The sequence below is a fragment of the Melanaphis sacchari genome, unplaced genomic scaffold, assembly GCF_002803265.2.
Source record: "Melanaphis sacchari strain LSU unplaced genomic scaffold, SCAv2.0 Contig80_pilon_pilon, whole genome shotgun sequence".
NCBI lineage: Eukaryota > Metazoa > Arthropoda > Insecta > Hemiptera > Aphididae > Melanaphis > Melanaphis sacchari.
Window position 1 is genome coordinate 1,028,078 of NW_020271570.1, and position 27,815 is coordinate 1,055,892.

Sequence of the window (27,815 nt, forward strand, 5' to 3'; positions counted from 1 at the left end):
CATATGTGACATATGAAATATTTTATTTCAAATACATTTTTATAACTAGAGCTCAAATATATATGTATTTAAAATCTCAAAATTTATAAACATATTCATATTTATTAAAAATGAACTATCAACCTGCAGTCGATAAGAATATCCCCAACAAATACAATTTGTTATCCATGTTTAACAATATAAAATCGATAACATTGTGAAATATGAATTTTAAAATTGTTTGCTGTGCAGACATAAATTTAAACCACTACAAATAATCGCTAAAATGTAAGCTGTCATACATTTCAATGTCACTGTATTCGCATAAAAATCAACAAAATTAATTGATATGGTTTTTTTTTTTTTTTTTAATTAGAGCTTTTACAAAATAATTTATTCGTATAACTGTAAATTAATTTGAATAACTAATAAAATAATATATAATAAAAAATTTGGCTCATTTTATTCAAAATCTTTTAAATCATACTTACCAATAATAATTGTCAAGTTAGTAAATTTTACTTAAGAAAAGGTATATATTAAGCTCTTTATCGGTTCTTCGTTTATTTTATTTATTACATCCTGGTTTGAGATTATTAATAATATGCTTTTACCTGAAACTACTTTGGTTTTTCAGCTTGATGATTGAAACTTGAGATATATATATTATACTAAAGAATTACTGACGTACAATTGTGGACAACTTCAAGCTTATTGCCAAAAATAGTTGATCGTTCGACCAACGTATGGACATAAAGGCATTCGTATTTCATGTATAGGAAACGCTAATTCCTATTTAAATGATTCAATTGCAGTTTTTAAACTAATTAAAAAGTTTTTGTAGATTGCATCAACTGGTGCAGATGTAATAAAAACGTCATCAAGAACAATTCGTGGCTGAAACGCAAAACTAATACAGGTATCAGCTAGGGCTACCGTCATGTAATGAGAATCCGACACCCACATTGAATTTCCAATCCTATTCGATCTCTACAGCTGTGAAACTATTGCACTAAATCAAAAATAAAGTTACTAAGTATTTTTTTTTTACGCTATGATGAATTACAGCATGACAATGGTGTACACTTTAACAAGTCTCACGAGCCGCAGCCTAGTTGAACGGAACGGGAAAAAACGTGTGGAAACAATTATTTACACAATATAATAGTTTATTTTTTTAGTTTTATTAAACAAAAAAAAAAAAATCATTATCAATCGATCGTCTAATTATAATAATATCACGAATCGTAATAATAGGAAGTACAACTATTTATCCAAGTCAATATAATGTGCATGCAACTAAAATGCTATTATATAATATTCAGACTAGATATTGAGTGCCAAACTGCACAAACTAAGTATAATTATTATTATGTTATTAGGTACAGTATTAATGGTATTAATCATTCATAAATTATAAATTACGATTGAGGTAACTATAGAGTAATATAATTATAATATGTACTATAGTTCACTCGTGTAGTAGTAATAATAGTGTTTATTGATGTTTAAAAATTCTAATCAAAAATATTTTATCTCCATGATGGGATGAAATGTCCAGCAAGAAAATAAAATTCACTCCTTCTTGCAATGGTAACACGAACAACTCAACGCTGATTTGAACACCAGTTTTCTCACGCCCTCCAAACAACGGACGTTTACTTCGACCTGTAATCAAAATAATTGGTTGCTATTAACACATCATCGATTAGCTGTTAACCTGGAACAAATTACTTAATTCGTCAACAACAAAAATTGACGGAATGATAATTTTATGATCACACGATATTTATAAATTTCATAATGTATGTATCATAATGGTATTTAGTACGACTAAAACTGTTTAATACTTCCTACAAGTAGATTAAGTTTTATACATTTTTTCGAACATAGTAAAGTTAACGTTGCTCGTTAGTAACAATTATTATTCAATTTGTCATTATTACGATAAAATATTATTAATACTAACATCATCATATTGAACTCTTATAGCATGTACATAAATATGAATTCACTTAACTAGATTATACGTGTATAATATTAATGCTTGGCAAACTATTATGTCAACAACGCTTTCTAACGGAATTAGTCCTAAGACAAACTTCAGTGATTGAAATTCAATTTGCTCCACTTAGCTCTGTATACTTTACTAAAAACGCTTTATAATCCGCTTTAATGCAATATTATGTTGATTAATTATATAGACGGTACCACTCAGGTAACCACGATACCTAAATCGCCATTAGGATTTTTTGTCTTAAAAACAAATAATTTAATAATTTTTGCATAAGCATAGGTTTATGAACAGCGAATTTTATTATAACTTATAATGCATGCGCTGAAAACAGTGGTGCATCTGAAGATACACCGAGGACCAAGAAGGAGTACGATTTAAATGTTTTTGTATAATCCTTTATTTCCTCTTTAAATAATATCAGCTGTTTTCATGAATCCAGGTTAAATACAGAACAACTAAAACAAAATGTCATATGAATTAATAACGGTTCTTAGTGGTTATTACATTATTGAAGTATTCTTATTCGTTGAATTTTCGTTTTTGCTCGAAGTCTATGTAGCATACACGTGTATATAAAATTATGTTTTATCGACAGCAAAAATGTTAACTATAGTGATCGCGACATGGCATTATTTACAACAACTTATATTATAAATATAAATATTCAAATCGTACTTAAAAAGAGTCATATTTCAAAGATCACCTTATGAATTTAATTTTCTATACATTAAACTCGTCCAAACCTCAAATACCTATAAAATAGAATGTTATATCGTAAAAAAATTAAACTTAATCAACATTATAATCGAAAACAAAATTCAAAATATGGAAAATTTAATAAAATAATTTTAAAAAAACTTTAAACGATACGACAAGTATAAAAATTATTTTCCTATCGAAAACGCAAAAATTCAGTTGTCTTGAATATATATATATATTAGTTATATTATTATATATTCCTAATTCCTACGTGTACATCCATAGCATACTTAGTCCATTACACAGAATTATTATGAATCACAACTAATAGATTTCATCAAACTTCGACATGCCTAACTACAATTTATGGTACAATAGTACAATACGCCTAATATTATAAACAGTAAGCACGGCAATAAAACAACAAAAATCAATTTATATGATTAACGAGCTAAAAATATAGTTAAATATGTTGTTAAGCGCATTATGTACGTGTACAAAATAAGTTACCTCTACTACTGATCGATAATATAATATTATTATGGTATATTATAGGCACGTATGGTATATTATAATTATACCTGCAACAGATCAGTAATTGAATATCAACAAGGTACAGTGTATAAACGGTAATTTAACACTTCTAAACGCAATTGATATATTAATGTGATGCTACTTAAAATAAAATATTATTATTACTCTCCTCCCTTCGACTAATATGACAATATGACAGTGCTGAACTGTTGATATGATGCAGTGTACGCCTAACACACAAATGTATAATCGCTGAATTCATAACTTTTTCAACGATACTGCAACACTCTTTTATGATTTCGAAAACTATTATATTTTTAAAACAATATATTTCGTGATATACAGTAAGATCTCATCTAGCGAACACTTCCAAATAGTAAAACAAAAAGCATTTGGTAGTATTTTCAAGTAGCCCACGTACCTTTTAATCATAGTAAATATCATAAAAATAATCTATTTCTTACATTTAAAAATATCTTATATTAATCTAAAAGAATAATTTTATACTATAACATCCGATAATCTGAATACATCGTTTTCGAGGGCTCTTTGAAGAAATTTTAAATATAAGAAAAATTAACGATAGTTTGTGTAGATCTACATAAATCAGGTATCGTCTCCTTTAGTAGATATAATTATCCACAAATTTCCATTTAGGTTATTTTTCTGCAACATCTTTCTCGATTAAAATTAATAAATTATTGACTAAAATATTCTATGTCTTATCATAAATAAAACGATAAATGGTGTTTATAGATCTTGCATTAAAAATCACCATATTTTAACATAAATTTGATGACCATGAAAAATGTAAAAGTATTTATCATATTTTATAAGAAAAGACAACTGATACCATACAAAATATAATTAACAGTGTAATAATAGTAATAGAAGTTTTATTGTCATACACGCTATAATCATATGAACAAAAACATAACAATATTTTGTACTTTTTTTTAATGTAAACCTGGAGATAGTGGTTTTACAAATGTTTAATATCAACCAATTAGAGTCAACAAAATATATCGATGCAAATTTATAATGATATAACAATGGTATTGCATACCAAATACACAGGGTAAATTTCTTAGAAATACATTACTTTAAGTACAAACTTTTTAATATATCTACTTTCGATTGAATTTTTTAAAACTAAATCTACTTGTAATGCATAGATATATAATAACAACATTCAAGTACTAATAATTAGATAAGTTAAAGGAGCAATAGGTGGTCGTCTTGATCCTCATCAAATGCCATTTCAATGGTTTTGACGAAACGCATGTCCGTTGTCTTATTGTAACTCAATTTTTATTCAATAATTTTACGACAATATAGTATAAATTATACATACAGAACGATTCACTACACATGCATGCTCGCCTCTTTATTTCTTCAATGTAACAATTAGTCAACATTTTTATTATTTTTTTTTTTTTTTTTTTTTTTTAATATACTTTAAAATCATATCGTCAAATTCTTCAGATTTTTTAATACTTAAGAAATGTAAAAACTTCTGTTTTTAAATTAAAACTCTCTTCTTTTTCCTGTTTTTTATTATAAACTATTAAATGAACATTTTTATAAAAATTATAACGTAGCAAAATCAAAATTCAAACGAATATTTTTTAAATTATTCAACTGCGCGTTTATAAAAATAGGATTGAACACACTTGATGATTTATCCTTAAATCACTCAGATTTTATGACATAGGGTATAACAAACTAAAATCGTGATATAACATCTACTAGACGTTCTCTACTACTAATGCAAAAACATTGTGATTAATTTAACAGATTTTAAAATATTTTTTAAACATTTTTTGTAGTCAATCTATCAAAAGCGATAACTGTGTCTTTTAAAAACCATAATATTTATTGGTTTTTATCTGTTACTTATATTTTAATCTGTAGAATTTTCGACGCATACGAATGTCATCCAATCGTATAAAAAACAATAATACAAACAAATATTTTTCAGTTGAGTTATGCGAGTATTTTAAGCGCAATTTAAACATAGGTTACGAGTTCGTGGCACTTAAAGTATCAATTACGAACACGATGTAATAAAAGGCCGCACGCAAAATTCGTATTAAATGTTTTAGAAGGCATGCGTTTTGAGTAAATATATCTTCTTTCAACCCTATCGCTAAGTCGTTTCTTAGCTGTTTTCCCATTCGAGTCAAATAATATAACAGCTAGTTTGTGCAGTATACGTCACATACTATTTCATTAATCGTACTTCTACATATAATGGTAGATGTTTGATTACAATAGTTATAATCTTTTTTTTATTATTTATTTAATAACGTCTCAAGTATTTATCTTCATAACTCGAAATTTTGTAAAAAATTGTCTGATATTGCATAATATTGTGATATTAATAATTTAACATTTATTACTGAAAATAACAATTTTTTTATAATACTTAAACTGTATAAGTATATAAAAAAATTACATCAAAGCGTATGCCATCGTAAAAGGTAAGTTTTAAAATTCAAAAAATCTTTTATGTTCTAAATAAAAAAAAAATTGTTTATTTTTAGATTTTATTTAAAATTACCTATTAAACTTATATAAATATCCTCTTAGGATTTTCTCTAAAATACATTTAATAATATTTGAAATTTAACATCACTTTAATATTACATACTTGTACAGCGTGCTTAACTATAAACATAATATTATGTATGCCTTTATGTTTATATATATTCCTATGTGACACTATTAATCATTTTGTTACTAACCGTGCAATAAAAGATATATCAGAGGTTGCGCTATATTATAACGTCTTGTTATAATTAATTTTGTTTTGTGTAATTAAAATTACAATCATCTAAAAAAAAAATAAATATTTTATTCCACTTTTCACGTTTTCTCTTTGGACCCGAGTATTGAATTCATAATTTTTACAGCGATTTGCAGTATATTTATACATTATATACCAATTTTTTAATACAGTTATTCGTATATATTTATAATAAACTATCACAAGGAAAACGATGGTTTATTTATAACAAAAATTAGCCGTTTAAATAATAATTCTAATATAATATAACACATGATATTTCAAAATCTAAGAAATTTCGTATTTTAAATTGGGAATTCACGTTTTGACAATATTTCATTTGTCTTACTCGTGGACAAATATATTCTATCTTATAATAATATATTTCTTGCCTATTAATACTATTACATCAAAATTCAAATCTCCGTTCAAGGAAACGTATTCTCAAATCATAACCTTCATCGATAAGCTCTAAAGTATATCTATTTACTGATTTGAGTCTATTCTCTCAAAATTAGTTTAATCGACAATACGAAAATACTCGGTTAGTACATTATTAAGTTAGTTATGTTTTTCTGTATAAATACCATAAAAACCATCCATTGTATTATTATGTTAATAGGGCAGTAAGGTAAAACTTATTATTATTATAATAATGTAATGTTATCTAGAAAGTGTGATTGATGTCGAGTGAAATTCCGTAAACAGAGAAACACCATGAACAATAAAAATCGTTTTGATGATCTTTAAATTGTTTAAACGTACTTAACAAATATATTGTTATGTTATACATTTGTTAACATTATTATTATTATGTGCTGGCGATACAAACCCTTCTTTTATTTTTTCAAAAAATGTTTACTTTTGTACTGTTATTATAAAACAAATGATTATTTTGAAAATCATTGTAAACTTCTACTCGTTTGAACTTTAATGTAGATGTTTTATCATTGCTTTAAAAATACAAGTCTCATTAATAATGATTTTGAATAAAAAAAGTATTTATGGTATACAGTATACTTAAAATTAAAGTCGTATATATATCACGTATCATTATATTAATGTCAATTTATCTATAGATTTATTGTATTATTTGTTTTTAGACGATATGTAACACTTACAAAAGACATTATAATGATATGATTGGTACACACGTATATATCAACACGTGCCGGATATAGTTTAATATACTATATATAGGTAGGTTTATACTTGAAAATAATTTGTGAATGGGCGCTACCTCCTCACTATATTATATTGCAGCAGAATTTTTCGCTTCGACAGTAACGTGTGACGTCGCTTTTCAAATAAAAATACGAAATCAATACGCACAATGACCATTGATATGTTTTTCTAACCTAAATGTCCAAAAGAGGCAATTCAGAGAAACAGTGTTGGACTTATAAAAATATATATCAAATACCAAAGATTGATTGAAGTCGCATCCAAAGTTAGATATTTATTTACATCGATATATATATATATAAATTATCTATTTACGTCTTAGAATTTTGTTGTGCGTTAATAACAGATTAAGATAAAATTGTAGGAAAATAAAGTCACAATAATGTTCAATGATTTATTTTAACATCATACAGTTTTGCGTATTCAGGCAGTTAAAAAATACTAATCAATTGTTTGACACTACATTTTCTATGTGAATTGCAAAAGACCAATTAAGTATGAAAATAAATAAATACAAATATTTATCCTAGAGTTAAAATAAATTCAAATCAGCTGGTTTTATTTTTTTGTTGCCATATGAGTAGCCGAACAAGTATCGTTTAATTAAAAATTGATTTAAGTAGTAAATAGAATGTATATATTATTGAAGAACGTACCTATACACACTAATACATGTCCAATAATACAAAATTCAATAAAACGGTTGAGATGAAGTAAAGTAGGTTAACTCACTAATAAACTTAAACGAAACGAGATCATATTTTAACGATAAAAAATGAAACCACAAACTTGGCTCAATCTTATTCTCTTAGTATTAACTATTTCATGGGTATTATAAACAGATTTACCGAGGTAATAATGGAAAATTATAGTATACAAGGGCTATGATCTGCAGTGTATGGTATAATAAGTATTTGTATTCAAAATGATTATTAATTATTATGATATTATATAATACAGCATTTCAATGCGTTATATTTAGTGTAGTTTGTATGGTATCATAATAGTATTGTACGTATTCGTAACGAACGAATAATCCTGGGAAGTCGTCCTTCCCACGACAACTAGGTGGGTACATTACCGTGGGGTAGTGAGAGATGAAGTCGGCCGATAACGAGATATAGCCAGTGCACGTGTCTTGATTTACTCGGGGCTAAAAGTGTGTTTGACGCGTGCAACGGATATAATAATGGAGAAGAAAAAATGTATACATTTTAATAATGTGATGATAATAATATACCTATTACTGATGTACCATAACATTAACACGTCTATCAAAAACGCTTTACATGATTAATGTGAACTATACAATAAACACACACACACACACACACGCATGCATACAAATTATATTATATTTTGTGGCAAAATATTTTCACGTGAGATATAACTCAATAAATGTTTGACATCTCACATACACGTTACACGCAGTCATGACGTCATTATAACAAACGTCATACTTGTTATATTTGTAGTAAATAATGTTTTTGTGTTTAAATTACGTTTGAAAAAAAAAACATTAATTTAACCACTTATTTATAGATTCATACACGAAGATTAAACACTTATCAAACACTCAAATGTACTGAAATGATAAATTTTATTTTATTTTTATTTATTTTGTTTTCATGGTATATATAAATAATATATATGATTAATTATAATAAAAACTCAATATTTTAAATTATTTAAATGTTGCATTTTCATTTTTTTTTTTTTTTTTTTTTTTTATATTAATATAATATTCGATTCAATGATTTGAATTATAATGGTATATAAGTATATACGATCAGTCCTTTATCGAAATCTAATACTGATGAATTACGGGAAGATAACCGATAAAACCAATAAGTACTGCAGTTTTTATTATACGTATATTATATTTTCAAAAGTAAATTAAAAAGCTTGATTTATTTGTATGGTCTTTGCGTATTATTGAACGCATGCATAATAGGTAAATATTATTTATTATAATATTGACAATTTATCGATTTACGTATTACGTGATGACGTGATCTTATATAAGTACATGCAATTTCATATATATATAACGTAAAAGAATAATTAGGATATTTTAAATACCTATCCCATATGTGTATTCACGGATTCATATTGCTTTCCTAAATCAATAAAATAAATATCAAATAACTAGATACTTTATTATTTATTTCAATTTACTCAGTGGAAACATAAATAAAGCGCCTTCATTTCATTCTTGTTCAAATATTATTCAAGAAAACGTCACTATAGATTTTTCAATAAAATGTAAATATGAATGAAACTTTGGTTTTAATAAAATCTTGACCGACTGTCTGATTGTTAAAATTAAATATGTTTTTAATATTTTGGTAGTATGAAGTATAAATTAAAATCGTTTCTAAACAAAAATTTTAAAATACTTCAAATACTAATATTTGGTCATTTTATTTTTGTAACTCAGAATTTTATCAGAAACACGTGTATAGTATACGTATTTCGCAATATGTCTTTAAACTTGATAAAGTCATGTTTGAATGATTAATAATTTTTTTTTTATTATTATTATTAATAATAAAGTAAAATTATTAAAACTCAATCAGTTTTTAAATATATACTCTTGATCATTTAAAAAACACTTAAATGAACTGTCTTGTTTCACTCGTTATCAGAATATTTTAATCGGATCAATATATTGCAAAATTTTTGCAAGTTTTATTTATATCATAATAAAATTATTTTTATCCGACTTAATCAAAAACATATACACATAAATCCTAAATAAAAGTACGCTAATCTCGAATCAAGACATTCAAATAGTATATTAAGTTATAGGCTTGTCAGCGGTGAGATGACGAACCGAAAAACTATTACAAGACTGACACAATATTATTGTAATTCGCATTCCCGTAGCCAATGTGCCGGTTTTTAATTTATTACGTAATACGATGCCAACATCGTTTGCCATTGTTTTTTGTTTTTTTATTTACCCTTCTTAGCGTTGTATTATTTATTAATTTATTTTTTATTTTTTTTTTTTTATGAGACACGTTTTATAAGCAACCAATCATTATTAATCTCTTAGCGAGGTGTCCATCACCAGCATGTAATTGAATCGCGTAGCTCGCAGCTATCATTAATTAAATCTCTACGATCTTCCAGTAAGGCGGCTACAGTAAAGAGCGTACAAGAAATTATTCGGATAAAAGAATGTATATTCATGGTAGTGTTTTGGGACTTACAGTAAAAAACTCTGAACCGAATCCATAAACGATTATTATTGCTACGTAACGGCGGTCTTCAAAGTGTATTATAGTAATATACGTGTGTGTATGTCGGTTCGTAAAATATTGTTTAAACAATCAGCTCTCGGGAAATCACCCACGCGAATCGTTTCAAGCTTATTCTCTCCCTCTCTCTCTCACTCTCTCTCACTCTTTCACTCTCTCTTCGCATACTCCCGGCGTACCCTCGACGACGACGCTCCGGTGACCACGGAAGTATCTATTATTTTGTATTTGACATCCAAGCTTTCAACTAGATCTAAAGCAACGAACTACAGACGCTGCCGATAGTCTATCGTGGCAGCGCGTACAGACCGGTTAAAAAATTCGCGTTATCGATACATTTAGAAAGTCATAAAAATGATAGAGGATTTTCGATTGCTCTGTATACAAAAAAAAAAAAATGACAGGTGCATTACATAGAATGAAAGGTATATTATTATCTGCACATGAATTTTATGTCTTTCGGGAGTCAACGTTGTAAACGAGTTATGTCTGTCGGCGGAACAATAACACTTTTAAGTCACGACGTAAAACGCTCGTCTTCTTTGCCGTCGGCGTTCTCTTTTTGCGGCGATTGTTTCCATTCGCTCGTCTTCTCCCTATTGTTTTTTTCATATTTTTTATTTCAAAGTTCTTTGAAATAACGCGAATTTTTTTCTCACTGCGTATCACAAATATCACTACTCTAGTTGTGATGCAGAAGTTTTTGTATATAAATATTGGTCATAACTCGATCGAGATAATAAAAATATTGTAATATAACGCGTAATTAATGATTATATTATGACAATTAATTGTAGTATGTTCATAAGATTTAAAACTAAAGTGGAATTTATGCGTTAAAACAATAAAATAATTTACAGCTAAATAATTGCACAATTCAATAAAATAAATTCGTATCTATATTGCCTATACATTTCGCCGTGTTTAAATATTACGTCAATTTATAATCATCGTCTAAGATAACTCATATTCAAATGTTTCTGAACAAACCTAGGTTTACTATAATATTATTATAAAAGTTTTTCTATACCCAAAGTCTTAAAGAATATTATCGTTCATTAAAATTTGTAGCTAACCACAAAAATTATAAAAAGATCATCATATTTTCATTGTCCTTTATCACAATAACTAATCAAATATAAATGGTAACATTTCAACTTTATTGGCTTAGTAATATTTTAAAACACAACCAAATAGTTCGATATTTTAGTAAAAATGTCTATTCGTTGAAAGAATATTAAACATTACCTACAAAGGGAAAGTTTTGAAATAGTAACTTTCATTTTAGAAAAGATATATTTCTTTGTGAATAAAAAGTAGAGATGAAAATATTTTTTATGAGTCATCCAAAATGAACGAATAAAAGTTTTTCATTTGATTGAATTAATTTTTACACTTCATTCATAATGTAATGGAAATCGTTTGATATAATATTGCGTATACGGTTAATATTTTATTACTGGGTTTGAGGAAATAGCTAAATCGCTTATCAACGTTTTTATGTCTTTTAGCACACGTATTCTATTAAATATTCAGTAATATATTTTTACTCCCACGTTTAGTATAAAAAAAAAATTAAATGTATTTACATGATACTTTTTAATTAAAATTTAATTAGCATAATACTACAAAAACTAGCCAATTTTAGTGTCGTTTACATTTCAAGTATTAGATAGATAAGAATTAAATTGTATAAAACAATATTTTTGCATGAAAAATAAAATAACTTTAGTGACTATAATAATTTGTAACAAAATAACAAATTATTTAAAATATTTTATAAATTTAATTATTTCAGATGTGTATAATTATACAGTATAAATACTGTAAATAATATAAAATAAGAAATATAAATTTTCAGAATTTAAGATAAAAAATATGGTTGCTAAAGAGAAATCGTAGTTTGAATTAAACTGTATTACCGAGTCTAAATTCAAAGTAGTTTAAAATATATAACAGCTATGATTTCTTATATAAGTACACACGTATGTTTCCAATTTAATTCGATAAAACTATTTACATACCTTCATGTACTAACGATCGTTTTTTATAAGATACTTCTAACTTAAGTTCATATTTATATGTAGATATATGTTTAAGCCAATATCACCAGCAATGAAAGATATTTTTCCCATTTATATTCATGAAACATCAAACATCATTTAACTCGATTTCCATTGAGATGACATACTAAGTTTGCATTTCAGAAATATTATAAAATGTTTATATCTTTTGTTTGGGTACTTCAAAATGAACATTAAATTTCATGACAATTGTACACTTTGTCTGTTTTTATGTAAGTGAGTCGAATTTAAGAAAAACCAAAACTTCGTGATAAATTTACTTGTAAATTATTCAATATGCAAAATAAAAACAAGAAGAACTATGTATTATTTAACGTGTACATAAATTGTATTAAATATAATTTAAAATAAAATAAAAATTTAGAAGCTAACGTCTAATTCGTATACAACAATATGTAACATAACTTTTTTATTCAGTCTATTAATAGTAATAGTCGAAATTAAACAAAATGTGTAGAATATTTTATTTTAGAGGACGAATATACATTTAACATACATTATAATATTATAAAATATATTTGTTTAAAAATAGTAAAAGTATATCTTTTTTAACTATGTGGAATACAAATAAATTAATAAAATTAAATAAATATCATATTATGTTCACTTGATCTATTGCAATAATTACTTAACCTTAAAGCCTTTACTTAAAATGAATTAGTACTGTGTGATTTTAACCAGTCATACATTAATATTATGAATACTTATTAGTTATTATCTTTTCTTTACTATTTGCGTCTATAATATATTTATATAAGTAGATACCACTGGAATCACAGCTCACATTAATAACTCCTAATATAGAATAAATAAACGATTTAGAAACGTGCATATTAAACTTGTTTTTAAATTAACAATACTTACTAACATAAAACGATTTGAAAAATTTTACAATTATTTTGGTTAATATTTCTCGTTGAACTAATTATTGAGCATATCAAATTATTAAGATGCTCAATTTTCATTTTATGATGAATTTTTCCAAATTCTGATTTCCACTGTATTTTACTTAAAATTGTTAAAAAACGAGTTTTTTAAAACAATGTATTAATATAATGTTTAAATTAAAATAAAAGCTAGTATTTTTAAGTTATATAACTAAGAATAATAGATACATGACTATATGTATAAGATACACGATGAACTTCAAAATTGAAGTAATTATAATACTGATTAATTTTGTAATTTATAAAAATAAGCCAAGTGTAATAAATACTACATCTGAAAATAGAGTTATTTTATATTCTTTTAAAACCATTTTTAAAGATTATTATCCTTAACATAAATATTCAATATCTAATTGAAAAATTACTTATTCGTGTTTTGAATCAGGCGCAACACAATTTTGAGAAAAATTATCAGCTAAATAACTTACAATACAAGGGGATGTAGCTTTATATCAACACAATACACTCGCTAAGTAGTATACAAAATCTTAATTATTTTAAAATATGTTATTAAGGTATATTTGAAACTTTCAAAAATCAGAATTTTAATTAATTCATTACTAAATACAAAAAAAAAAAAATGAGTATAAAGGTGTTTGATGAATCAACCTATGTAAAATAAAATTAATTGTGCCGGAGTTCTCTTTAACGTTACACACGTCATTTACGATGAAAATGAGTATTCAGCTCGTAAATTATTATTTTTATGAGTTATAGTATCAAAATTTTAAATACTTACGTTCTCAGTATCCATGATGTTGCAGCACTGGCCTACGGACGTAATACGCTGATGCGGGTTGATCATCACTGTGTCGGCTGGCGACGGCACCGCCCATGATTCGCAATATCCTCTACATGCATTGGTCGTGATAGGAAATTCCACGCAGTTAGGTATGCTGATCTTTCTCGTGTGACCTATCAATAATTACAATAAATAATAATAAAGGGATTCAATGACGTTTAACTAATGTATGTTTAATATAAAGGACGACGACTGTTTGTGGTTAAACTAGCCAAGATTGTTTAGCGTGGTATGGGGATATAATGATAACTTTGACATAATATCGACCGTCCAGAATTAGGTATATGGTATTGAAAAAAATCGAGTTTTGTGTTTCTATAATAAAATATTATTACCAATTTACTTATAATATAAATAAAACCGTTCTTTCCATCGTTCGACTAAACACAGCAAATGGTTTTATTTCCTTACAATTTTTGTTTTATAAACTACAAACAGTAACATAATAGCATAGATATTTAATTATTTACATCTATTCTCTAGTTGCCTTATAATTTTTTAACCAAACAATGTGTACGTGCGATACTGCGATATAATGGTCTCTCACGTTGTACCCACATAATATGTATAAGTACATAAAATCAAAATTTGATTTTCTGTGCTTCTCAATATATGGAGGGGAGATCGTAAGAATTCTAACGGTGAGCTATAAGTTATGAATGGAGGATTTAACTTAACAACAGTTTGGCCGATGTATAAATGCCAGTGGGGAACCTCGATTAAAGGTTGTTCTGGCCACCCACCTAACAACAATTTAATATTGGTGAATTTTAATAAAGTGTATAATTATATTAGGGTGTTAATTAGTCAAACACCACCAGCAAAGTTCACTCAATTTTCAGACTATATTATTACATCTTAAACTCACTACACGAAACTTCGGATGATACGATCGTGATGTCTGTAATGGCGACGGTGGAAGTAGCGCGTCTGTATAAACTTACGATATATTTTAGAAACACACATAGGCATATATATATAAATATATATATATATTTATTTATTTGTATAAATATGGTAATGTTGTTATTGTATGTGATAGACGTCATCATTTATCAAACGACTCGGTGATAGTAATATTATCATAATATCATATTACATTTATGGTCCGTATACTATTTACATGAAATTTGATAGTATTATATAGGTACTATTATTTTTATACAATCTAAAAAATATGCGATTATGAAAAAAAAAAATTAAAAATATTACCATCGTAATTTATAACTACCATTTGACAAATGAAACGAAATTTGATAAACAAACTTTAACAATTCTCGATTCGTTTATGTATTGATAACATGGAAAAAATATGATAATTATTAATTTATATATCTATTAAAATTCAATATAAATTGTATTATAGTTTTTTACAAAATCGATTTATTATAATACAGCGTATTCGTAATAAAATATAGTCAACGTTTTTAAAATGAAACGGCTTTAAGAGATAATTGTATATCGTTATCGATAACCACCACCACCACTACCTATTTGAAACTAAGTTAATATTAATATAAATAATCAGTCCTACGCATGATATTTTCATTAATAATTGACTCACAGAACAATATAAAACATGAATATTTTTCGGTTAATTATCTAAAAATAATAAAACCTTCAGTAGTAAACGTTTTTTAAGTACACGGGTGTACACGAAATTTTTATATTATTTATTATATGAATTATTATAACAGAAAAATGCACATGTTTCGGTCTGCGTCATAAATTGTGTCAGTAAATTTACATCACAAGAAAAACACGACGTGGGATGTCGTCGACACTCGTTGTTATAGTTACGTGTACAACGTGCAAATTATACTAGTCCTAGATGTTAGGCGATGACTTTAAAAAATGCGTTAGCCAAAAAAACTTATATTGCACGTGATGGAGTTTTCTCATTTGGATAAAACTGATAAAATAAATAGAAATGATAAATTCGAAAACTAATATTATTATAATGAATAAGAAAGTGAATATAACGGTATAATATATAGCTTTACAAAAATATAAATATAATATGGTATTATAAATACAAAAGAGTAAAAATAAATAAGAACAAATGTTGTAAAAACGACTGGTATTTATGACGTCAATCGGCAAGTAGGTCACCGGATTAATCGTCACAATTAAAATAAACAAATAAACGGAAGACAGAGGACTTTTAAGGACTGATAGAATGATAGAAAAATGTCCACAGTAATAGCGCTGTGTGAGTTGTAGTGGTTGTACAACTATAGAGAAGATATCGATCGATAGCTCGTACATGTCATTTTTAGTAGGCGTAATGGTGTGGATCATTGAATATCGCACATTTATCGTAGAGGAGTATATTCGTAATGGTGGTTCTGCAATTTCTACTCAGCGAGCATTCGCATTCGGTTCCAACTTGACCGCCATGATTTTGTTCCGGATAGAACGGATAGAAAAACAATGCTCATTCAGGTGTCTAACTTTAGAGCAACGTGTTTTGCACCGAAGAATAAAACTGTTTGACCGACCATTGAGCATAACAACACCGAAAAATGTGACACATGTGAGAGCGTCTATACAGCAATTCCCAAGGCGTTCAGAAGTTAAACATTCAGCTGCCCTGGGACTTTCTGATAAGGGTATAAGATGAATCCAGCACAGAGATCTTCATATTATGCACCCATAAAAATTGATAATTCACAAGAACTACATGTTAGAGATTTTCAAAAAAAAATGCGCAATCTTCAATGATCCACACCATTACGCCAACACACACTGCGCAATCTTTAAATACGGGAGGATTTTTTGCCGAATCCTATATAATACTGTTCTAAATATTTTAACACAAAAAATAAAATATATAGATATTGAAAAATGAACAGTAAATTATTTTTTCTGACAAGAATTTAAATCTTAGATGATGAGCCCCCAAATATTTGTGCACGAATTGTGTATATGGTACCAGTGGTCTTAAAACTATTTATTATATTATTATTGTTCTTGTTATTGATATGCCGTGTACTCACCTACTTTATGGCAACCTGGTTTCTGCCAAGTATTTGAACCAGTCGCCAACGGAGACGGCAGAACCGCCAAAAAGAATATCAAGATCATTACAGCATTTTTCCACCACCGGAATTCGTCCATAGCTCAAGTAAGTCTTTAGACTTGATCTAAAAACCAAAATTTGTTTTACTAATTATTATTATTATTATTATTATTATTATTATCATTGCTGTTGTCGTTTTTATAATTATTCTCTTGAGTTCTACAATATGTTAATATACTATTAAAAACAATTTATATAATGTCATTAGTATTTACAATATTTTTTTTTTAAATATATTTTAATACATTTCAACAGATTTAATGACACGATAACGTGCAATGTATGAAGGACACAATCAATACTCATACTTAACTTCTATTACACATAAATATACTACGTATATGTATGTATTATTATTCTGCACTCCTATAATGGAATAAGCAGTAAATACCTAAATTTAAAAATTGAGGTTATTTCATATTCATTATAATTGCATAGGTAGTCCTGTATTTTTTTCCTTGCAAATGCATTATAAAATGTCATATCAACCAAAATATCGCCAAATACTAGAGTAAAACACAGTATGGAAATACTGACTGCTTAATGTATTACTAAAATAATTTCTTGATGTACTCATTCATACCTGTTGCATATTTACTTATTAGTTATTAATTTTAGCTAAATTAGATTTTCAGTATGTACACTTAATCTTTTATCTATGAATGGTCGTCATACAAAGCATACACATCATATATCAAAATTCTTGGTTAAAACATTTATCAAGATTTATTAGATACCTTGATACTAACTACTAAATTATAAAAATTATGTGTTAATCATTCTAATCATTCCACTAATACTTGTATTATTATTCGTAAATGAGATATTGTTATATGCATTTTTTTTATAAATAGTTTAAATTATTTTTATATGATATAAGTCCATTTAAAAGACAGAAATATTTAAATATTTAAAAAAAAAAATTATTATTTAGGTTTTATATTTTAAATATTTTAATTTACTAAAATAGATATATCAAATGCAATTAACATTATTTTATTTTGTTTATTAGCATGATATTTCAATAGGTGGTGCATTATATTTAAAACCAGGTAGGTAATAGGTTTAAATTTAATTTTCAATGTTGTGTAATACCACTTATACTAAATTTAAATTCATATAAATATGTATCATAATAAAAATTATTTTCATGAAGATACTGCATTTTATAAAGTTTATTTTTCTATCAATACACATTAATACTAAATGAAATTAAAAAAAAACGTCATCGCTTCAAAAATAATAAACTAAATACAAAACGAAAAATTTCAAATAATTAAGGATGCCTATGGCATTAATAAATAAAAAAAATTGGATAAAAAATAATGATTACATAATGGTGAGAAACAAAAAATAATGAAGAACTCATTTTTCCAACAATTCAGTTATTGGATATTATACTGCTTTTTCCATTAGAAAACCAATATTATTATATCAACAATCAACATTGTCACATAATTGATTTTTCTATATTCTGTCAAATACAATTCACAGTAGAGTTCACGTTAGAGTCATAAAACTTCCTTGTAGACGTTAATTTTCATATACGTATATATATATATATATATTTATATTATATTGAAGTCAGTTATTTAAATATACAATGAGTGCAAACTATAAATTGTATGTAACAAAAATCACGAGGAAATGATTAGGTATAGATAATTTTGAATAATATTATGCTAACTATATTTGCTGCAAATATGGTAACCATGAGATAAGTCACACGAGATAAGAGCACAAAACGTATTTTTCGTTACTCTTTTTTTAAATTTTTGTTATCATTCATAGCTAAACAAAATCCGTCCATAATAAAACATGACTCCGGTATTCCACCAAAAATTTACGTAGACCACACCGACGTTCGGGCCATCGGACAACAGATAAATTTATATTAATTCGGTTTAGGCAGGCATTTCGACGATAATAATATAAACATAATTTATATAATCATTAATCTATGTACTCATTAATAATTGCCCTCTATACTCGAATTTTATTTCGACGTACCATACATGGTCAATAAATTATTCAAACATAAAAAATTAATTGCATGGTGAAAATTAAAACGTTAGTTCTTAAAATTACATTTCTTTTTACGATAAAATCGCACTTTAATACTTTTAACGTTAAAAGTTTTAATTGTGTACTCAAACTCCAATTCTCTTAATGGATCCTATGAAAACTAATATAAACGATTATATACTACAAAATACTAAACCAGTAAACCACATAAACTGTTAAAAGAAACAAGGCGCGTAAGTGCATGCATGTGTATACGTATATGTGTGTGTATGGTTAAAAAACTTCAATTCTATTTTCTATATTTTTAAGTTTCTATAACTAATAGATATTTTATGATTAATCTGATATTATATAAGAATTTTAAAAAATGTATTTATTTTTAACTCCAATAATTTAGATATTTTCATGATTTTGACCAATTTTTTTAAAAATTTAAACTGTTCCGCAAATCATTTTACAAATATTATGTGGATATATTTATGACATTCATATTTTATTATCGAAACCATTATAATTTATCGCATTGACTGCGAGAAAAAAAAATAAAATAAATTTTTATAATACCGTTTTATTTAACTTATATAGCACGGTAACATACGTACGTTCGCCGTTCTATTCGTGCATACTATTCAATTTTATTTGTATTACAAAATCAAACTTTGTACAGAATGCGTTCGACAGAATTTTATCAATTTATAGCTTCTCGTGATTGGCAACATCATATTAATAATATAAATTAGATTTTGAACGGTATTGAAATGTATATAACCTTTTTAAAAATGCGGTCATCAAATAAACCATACAATTAATTTTAATCGAAATTTTCACGCACACATTTTTTAATTTAAGTACATGTAACATTTCACTACGCTCTATGTAATGTTATTCGTGAGTAATCAGTTATTTACTTATATATAAGTGATTTGTCTGTGGCATCACTAAATTTAAGTTTTAAGTATCAATATCACTCCAAGGATTCTAAAACTTATAAAGAAAAAAGTGTAATAATTAATCACGCTAATTATAATACCCTTTTACATAATTAGTGAGTATGATATCAATAAGTTAGTTTTTAATATTTAGTATATTATTGCTTATTGCATTACCTATAATATTATTCTTCAATGTATTATAGAAAGCAAGAGGTTAAAATTATCAGTGGTCTGTTGTGGCTGCACTATTCCAAAAGTGTTCCATGTTTTAAATTAAGTTGAAAACCATACACTACACTAAAAGAACATAACACAATTATGAAAAATATTGATGGTAAAAATATGTCGTCAAAAAAATATTTTTGATAAAAAAATAAATATATAATGGGCAATTTATATACCTGCAACATGTATATTACCCTCTGGGGATATTTACCTCTTTTCCTATCCCCGAAGTGAATGAGATAATTTAACATAGACCAAAAATTGTACTACTAATAAAAATATTCGAATAAATTCAACCCACAAAATGTGAAAAAGGTTCAATGATTTTTGAATCCAGCAGCCACTGATACCATTGTATAAATGTATTAAATAAATGCGAACAAAATACATATTACAACACTATTATTATAGAAATAATATTATATTCAATATAATAGCTAATCGATGAACAACATCTATTTCGGTGAACGAAATGACTGATTCACTGACCATTTGTACAATAACAATATGAATAATTATGGAAGTCGTAAAATTATTATTTGTTTACTAAAGAAAATTCCGATTACTATTGTGATCACTGACTACCGAAACAGATTATTTCTATTGAAATCACAACATAAAAATAAAAATAATAAACGAATATTTTTGTAATATTAAATTATCTTAATATGCATATTAAAATCACTGTGACGATTTTAATAGTTTTAAATAATCTAAACCAGATTTTATTCAGCTGGTTAATATAATAAAATAACCGTGAAATAAAAATAAGTAACATATTTATAATATTAAAATTCGATTATTTCTTGAAAACCTAATATAAAAATATAAGTTTAAGAAGTCCTGAGTCATGGATTTTTCATACCATATTATCTTTATAGACGTATTTTCTCCATTTATAATGAAGATTTTTCTCTACGGTTATCTACATGCAAAAATTAAAATTTATTTCTCATTATTTTTATTTTTTTTCTGCGTTATACATATAATAGTAAAATATGAAAATTATGGTCGTTCTCTTCCGCAGTTTTTAGTCGGTTAATACACTTTCGTTATAGAAATAATTTTAACATCGGGAATTAATAATTTAAAGCAATATATCTTTAGGAGTCCCTTCGGTTTTATTCGCTTCATAGTCGAGTGCATTAGAGAGTTATATGAAAACTTTGAAGTTACAGTATAAATAATATTTATATAGAGGTTTGAAGAAAATTGAACACAAAATTAATCAGAACTCTATTTTTAATTTTTGAAACTCATTCTTATATGATTTAATCTATCAACAGCTATTAAAATAAAAACCAAATTCATATGACCATCTATTGAGTTCCTAAAAAATGTCAAATAGATATCATATGATTAATATGTTTTAAAATACATGGTAAACATTAATAACTAATAATAATGTATTAATTTAATTATGTAATATTATTATTGACGTATTGGAAATACTATCAAAAAAGTGTCTTCTCTAAATGTCTTAAAACATATATAAAAATTTGTTAAACGCAGTTTCATCGTCCGATCTACGGCATGTATCTGTGTGTACATAAATAATATTTATATGATACTTGTTTATCATATTTACATGCCAAAACAACAACAAACGATTACCGACTGAAATGGCTATGCACGATTAACAATCATCAAAGATATAGATTTACCAGATTTATCTTTAAAAATTGTTTTTCATCTATCCACGATATCATCGAAAAAATAGTATTATCTTTGAAATGGTTATGGCTTTTCGCCGTTGATATGAAAACCGAGTGCACGCATGTATGGGCGCGCGGAAGCTAGAAATAATTACGTTTATGGTTTACTTTGCCGCGAATAATAATGCGTAATCCAATCACACTGTGTTAGTGCAGCCACGCTTAAACGGAAGAACTCTTCCGTTTTTGTGCCACAGTCTCATCCAAAAAATCAAACCGGTGTCACAGTGAAAATAGTGCGATATTGTATTGCCGCCGTTTAGTGATGACGAACGACAAGACCACACCCGAAGTCAGACAGGACGCGAGACTTTCACGGGCTACGATAATACCCGAAAAAAAAGAAAAAAACCAATGTCAAAGTCGAGTTTCAAATTTCCGTATATTTAATTCCCAAAAAAAATTCGAGAAGGTTCGTGAAGCATATCTACTTATAATACAATACGAATCGGCCCCGAACCGTGGTAGCATATGCCATATATTCCTACGCCGCACGTGTAAATTTTGATATTTATATATTATTGTTATGAACGCAAAAGATATCGCTGCCACTAATAAGACGCAAACAATTTGATGCTTTGATAAACTTACAATACGAGACTGCAATAATGTATTGCACACACAATTTAACTGCAGGTACACTAGATAGGTACAGTGGTACACTGCGTAACACTATTATCTACTTCGTAGACGAAACAACCAGCTCTAGTATTTATTTTTTTATGGTGGGGAGAGTGAGATTTTTGAAATGCTACTATAAATATGATAGGTGTAGAGCTTTTCCCGAGATAAAAACAAAGACAAAATATAAAAATATAATATTATTTCATGTAATTATAAATAATATCATAATATTTATTTCAATAGTATTTTCCGTCATTTATTACTGATAACGTATTAACAATTATTCTGGTGACGATTTTATCGAATAAACGTTCAATTCCGTGTTTGACAGGGAAAGAGAACTAAAGCGATCCGGAGAGTTTTGAGTCTTTTCGTTGCATTAAAATATCAATAATAATGTAACGGGAAAATATTTCAACAATTGGATTTTCTACAATATTTTAAAACAAAAAAATATGTACTTTGCGAAATTAATTTATTATGTTTGAACGTGATAAGCTGCTATCTGCTACTATACTATGAAAAAAAAATTATGATAAAGAAAAATACCATATCTCTTTATTTGTGTTTATTTATTCACCAAAATAGCTGTACTAAAAATCATATGGAACAAACATTTTATAGAAGGCGAAATACACAATTCACAACACGATGATTAATGACCACGTGAATACCATATATATTTCTGTATGACGTAAAACACTTATAATTCGAATTTTTATAAACTAGTACCGTTCGTTTTGACCTCAAAATGATTTCAAAAATATCCTGAACAATAAACCATGTCTTTAGAACAAAACTACCCATTAAATGTAAACTGAAAACTATAAGACAACAATGATTAATTATTATTCATATTATTGCGGAACAAACTGAATATTATTATTCCTAACCTATATATAACGTAATAATCTCAACTAAAAATTATTGCCCTCAGGATTAATTTTTCCGTTGAACAGACATAACATATTTTCCAAGCAGTAAATAAATTAATATTATTATTATTATATTTAACATTATTAAGAAAATATTAAAGTGCACAAATTATTTAAAACGTTCCAAATAAACAAACCCCATTTTAAAGTTACAAAATGTGTTCATTTTAATTTTAAAACTTAGTCATGTTTATAAAATGTAAAGGCTTTAAAAATGTAATGGTGTTAACTAGACTTTCAAATTTAATAAATAAAAATGAAATACTTATATGATAAACATATTATACATAAATATATTCATTTAAAATTTAAATATAACTAAAATATATATCAAAAAACAAAAGTATTTAAATCTGTACTTAAAGATTTGGTTTTGTTAAACAAAAAACCTAAATTTTAATTTTAAATATACATATTTTCATATTTTTTACACTAAGCATAAAGAAAAGAAAATATTCCTACATGACGTGTTGTTTCCATCTTATAAAGTACAATAATTATATCTCGTTTTTGAACCACTTTGTATAGAAAACTTCATTAAATAGAGATTATACTAATAAACTTACAAACAAAAATATTATCCATGTTTCCAATTCAATATTAACAATACATTAAATTTTAACAATTATTATGAGAATTTTTATATTGAAATATTTTTCATACATCGATTTTATACTCGTTTAAAATTTAAATATCAAAAAAACAACGTGCAGACACAAATAATTATATGTCAACTGATTCCTTTAAATAGCTACATAAAATTGGTTTTGCTGAACACTCATTGATAATGATGTTTATTTTTAAACACTATTATAAGACAAACAAAACAATGTGGGTATAATATAGTTTTGATGAAATTATTTTGTATAGAAAATTTAAATAACAATCTGAATATTTCAAAATTAAAAAATTACTATTGAGGAACGGATAATTTTTATTGTTACATTATAAACATGATAAGAGCATATATTAAGAATTATCAAAAAACTAATAAATAGACATTAAAAATGTCGACTCTATATCAAAAAAACATGTGAATATTCTTTTTGTTCTTAAAACCTCATAGTATAAATATTATTATAGTACAAATGAGAAAAAAAATAAAAATATAAAAAATGGCACAAAACTAAATTACTCTTTTGTAGGTAATAAACAAATTAAGAATAGTTTGAAACAAAATAATTAAAATAAGACTAGTCGTTTTGTTATTTTGACATCAATCAAATTAACAGTTATAATTTCTAAAAAATCTATATTAACGTCACTAAATAATTCTGAAATTTTATTAACTAACCTACAGTTTAGTCTTCTAAAAAAATGTTGTGTTGGATTTTAAAGAATAGAATATTTCAATAATTAAGTTGTAAAAATATAAAACGAAGTTTTCATAATATTTTATGCATAATTTAAAATTGTTTTTAAAATGTTTAAGTAAAAGAAAACATTAAACGCAATAAATCTTTATATTATTTGCATAAAAAACAATTTAAACATTTTTGAATTTTAATAATTCCTACAAAAACCAAAACACAAATAAATATTAATAATGAATTAAAAATCACCAATATGACTTATAAGTATAGAAATATAAAAAGCACTAAATAAAACATTATATTTGATTGATTTAATCTGGAAAGTTGACACAGGTATAGTTCCCTAATATAATTTAAAATGTAAACAGGTCGAAGTTGTTATTAAGACTCAAAAACAAAAGTATATATATATACATTTATTATTTTGTAAAAAAAAAAGATAAAATCATAATATATAAGTTCGCCTTACCAGTTAATAAATCAGTACGTCGAAGCTATTTGCATAGACGCAAGTACTTACAAGTCTAATAGTTTTATCACTGCATTGACAACTAAAACATTTTTTTTCTTCTAAATAGAGTAAAAAATAATCCAAGTAATTCCATAAAATATTTTAACATAGAAAATAATTACCCAAATTTATTTAAATTCCATATTTTATTTTAAGAAACTCTTTTTACAAAGTTTACTTGAACGTTTCAAAAATAATTATTTAATTGCCATGAAATATAAAATTATTTCATATATTTCCACTGTTAAATTTCTGCTATTCGAAAACATATTTTTAAAATGACGTTTTTCTGCAGGATAGGGGAAGGAACTAAAGAACTCCGTTGTGTCAATGCTGTACGAATTATCTACGACTGTCATATTAATATTATTATGTTATTATTATTATCATTATTATTATTATTATTACCTACCTACCTACCTACCGTATGTAGTCCGTGATTTTCAAAATTATGTGCTAACAGAAAACTAGTGCATATGATACTTAAATGCGTAGCGTATTATTATTATTATCATTATTATTATTATTATTATATCACACAACTACTCCATTTACCAAAAATTGTCGTCGAAATGAAAACATTTGAGCTCGAATGGTGGTAATAAACAATGTCGCGACTAATGCGTGACGATTTGTAGACGAAATAAGTTGATGTTAACGACATCGGAGGGAAATGAGTAGTAGACCAGCGTATACAAATACACTCAAACGTTGGATTGCGTCTAAAAGTTCTAATGTCGTTCGTTTCGTACCGTCACAAAAGAGTTTCGAATTAAAAATAAAAATAACAAAACAAAACAGAACTAAAGCGTCGCCGAGTTTTTGTCCCCATTGACTAGGCAATAACTAACTGTCGCTGAAGAATCTTCAAGTGAGCTCGGGACGTCACTATTATTGTTAATGCGCAGCCATCCGCGAATTTCGAAATGATTAAAAACCTACGGACGGTTAACGGCATTTGAGACCATTTTACCTGCTGATCCTTTACATCCAAAAATCGTCTCAATGTCGACATGGACGTGTATTGACTTAATAACGGTGGGTTAATACATAATATTCAAATAGCTTAATAATTATTATTAATAAATTAAAGATTCTGATGAGAAGTAAAACACAATATTTGTTCTATTGTATAGTAAAACTCCATTGTAATCATAATTATTCTACTTATACAAGTATTAATATTTCAATATCATTATGATAACATGATTTATTATTATTTAAACCAGAATTTAAAAAAAAATTATTATTATTTTATGCCATAGCACAAAGTTAGATAAACTTTAAAAAAAAAAAACAATTAAAAAAATGTGAAACACACATTTTTACATTTGGTAGGGAAGAAAAGACTTATTTAAATTCTTATTGATCAGGTATAACATCAACAATTTTTCCGAAAATTTATCTGTCAATATTTTGTTTAAATATATATACCTACAATATACGATAGTTCAAAACATTATATTATCTCTACTATTTATAGTAGAGTTACTGGTCTTTTATATTGGACTCTACATTCTATGCAATAGATAGGGTTCAAAGATTTTATTGTGAAGCTGTATTTTTCATTCTTATTTCTTGATGTTATTATTCCAATAACAAAAGTCCCATAACCGACTACAAACTGTAGAGGCGGACGACTATTATATTCATATTTTACTACCATGGATGCAGAAAAATATAAGAACAAAGACAAATAAATTTAAATTTATACATGTAAATAACCATAAAGCAAAAACTTCATTCTGAACAAAAAAATACAACTATTTTTAGGTATGATAGGATAAATTCATAGCACAGAACTTGTTAAATATGAATTTTATTTTTTTTTTATCATGGATCAACTCAATACAAATAGGTTTCTCGTATTAAGTGTCACGTTATTGATTATTTAACACAAAAAAGATGCGCACTACAAAATTATAAAATAGATATATTGGTCTTACAGTAGTTACAAATACCAGTGAGGCAATAAGGACTGTAGTTTTTTTTATATAATTCTAATATTCTATAATAACTGTTTATACGATTGCAATATTTATTATAAGTTGGACATATTTACTAGCAATAAAATCTCACATAATACAAATCTCTCATAAATATCATATATTGGTATATATTACTAGTGTATCATTTAAACATTTTTTTTTTT

The 27,815-nt window shown here is 26.2% G+C and overlaps 1 protein-coding gene across 1 annotated transcript in view; it reads right to left on the reverse strand.

The window, feature by feature from the left end:
- Positions 1 to 1,201: 1,201 nt before the first annotated feature.
- LOC112602014 (thyrostimulin alpha-2 subunit) overlaps positions 1,202 to 27,815 on the reverse strand; it is a 44,990-nt gene continuing 18,376 nt past the window's right edge. Inside the window, exons 2-4 of the mRNA XM_025349929.1 lie at positions 17,301 to 17,447; positions 14,239 to 14,414; positions 1,202 to 1,647 (exon numbers count right to left, since the gene is read on the reverse strand). Of these exons, the coding sequence (XP_025205714.1) occupies positions 1,555 to 1,647; positions 14,239 to 14,414; positions 17,301 to 17,421 (390 nt within the window). The 5' untranslated portion in view covers positions 17,422 to 17,447 and the 3' untranslated portion in view covers positions 1,202 to 1,554. The remainder of the gene's footprint in view (positions 1,648 to 14,238; positions 14,415 to 17,300; positions 17,448 to 27,815) is intronic.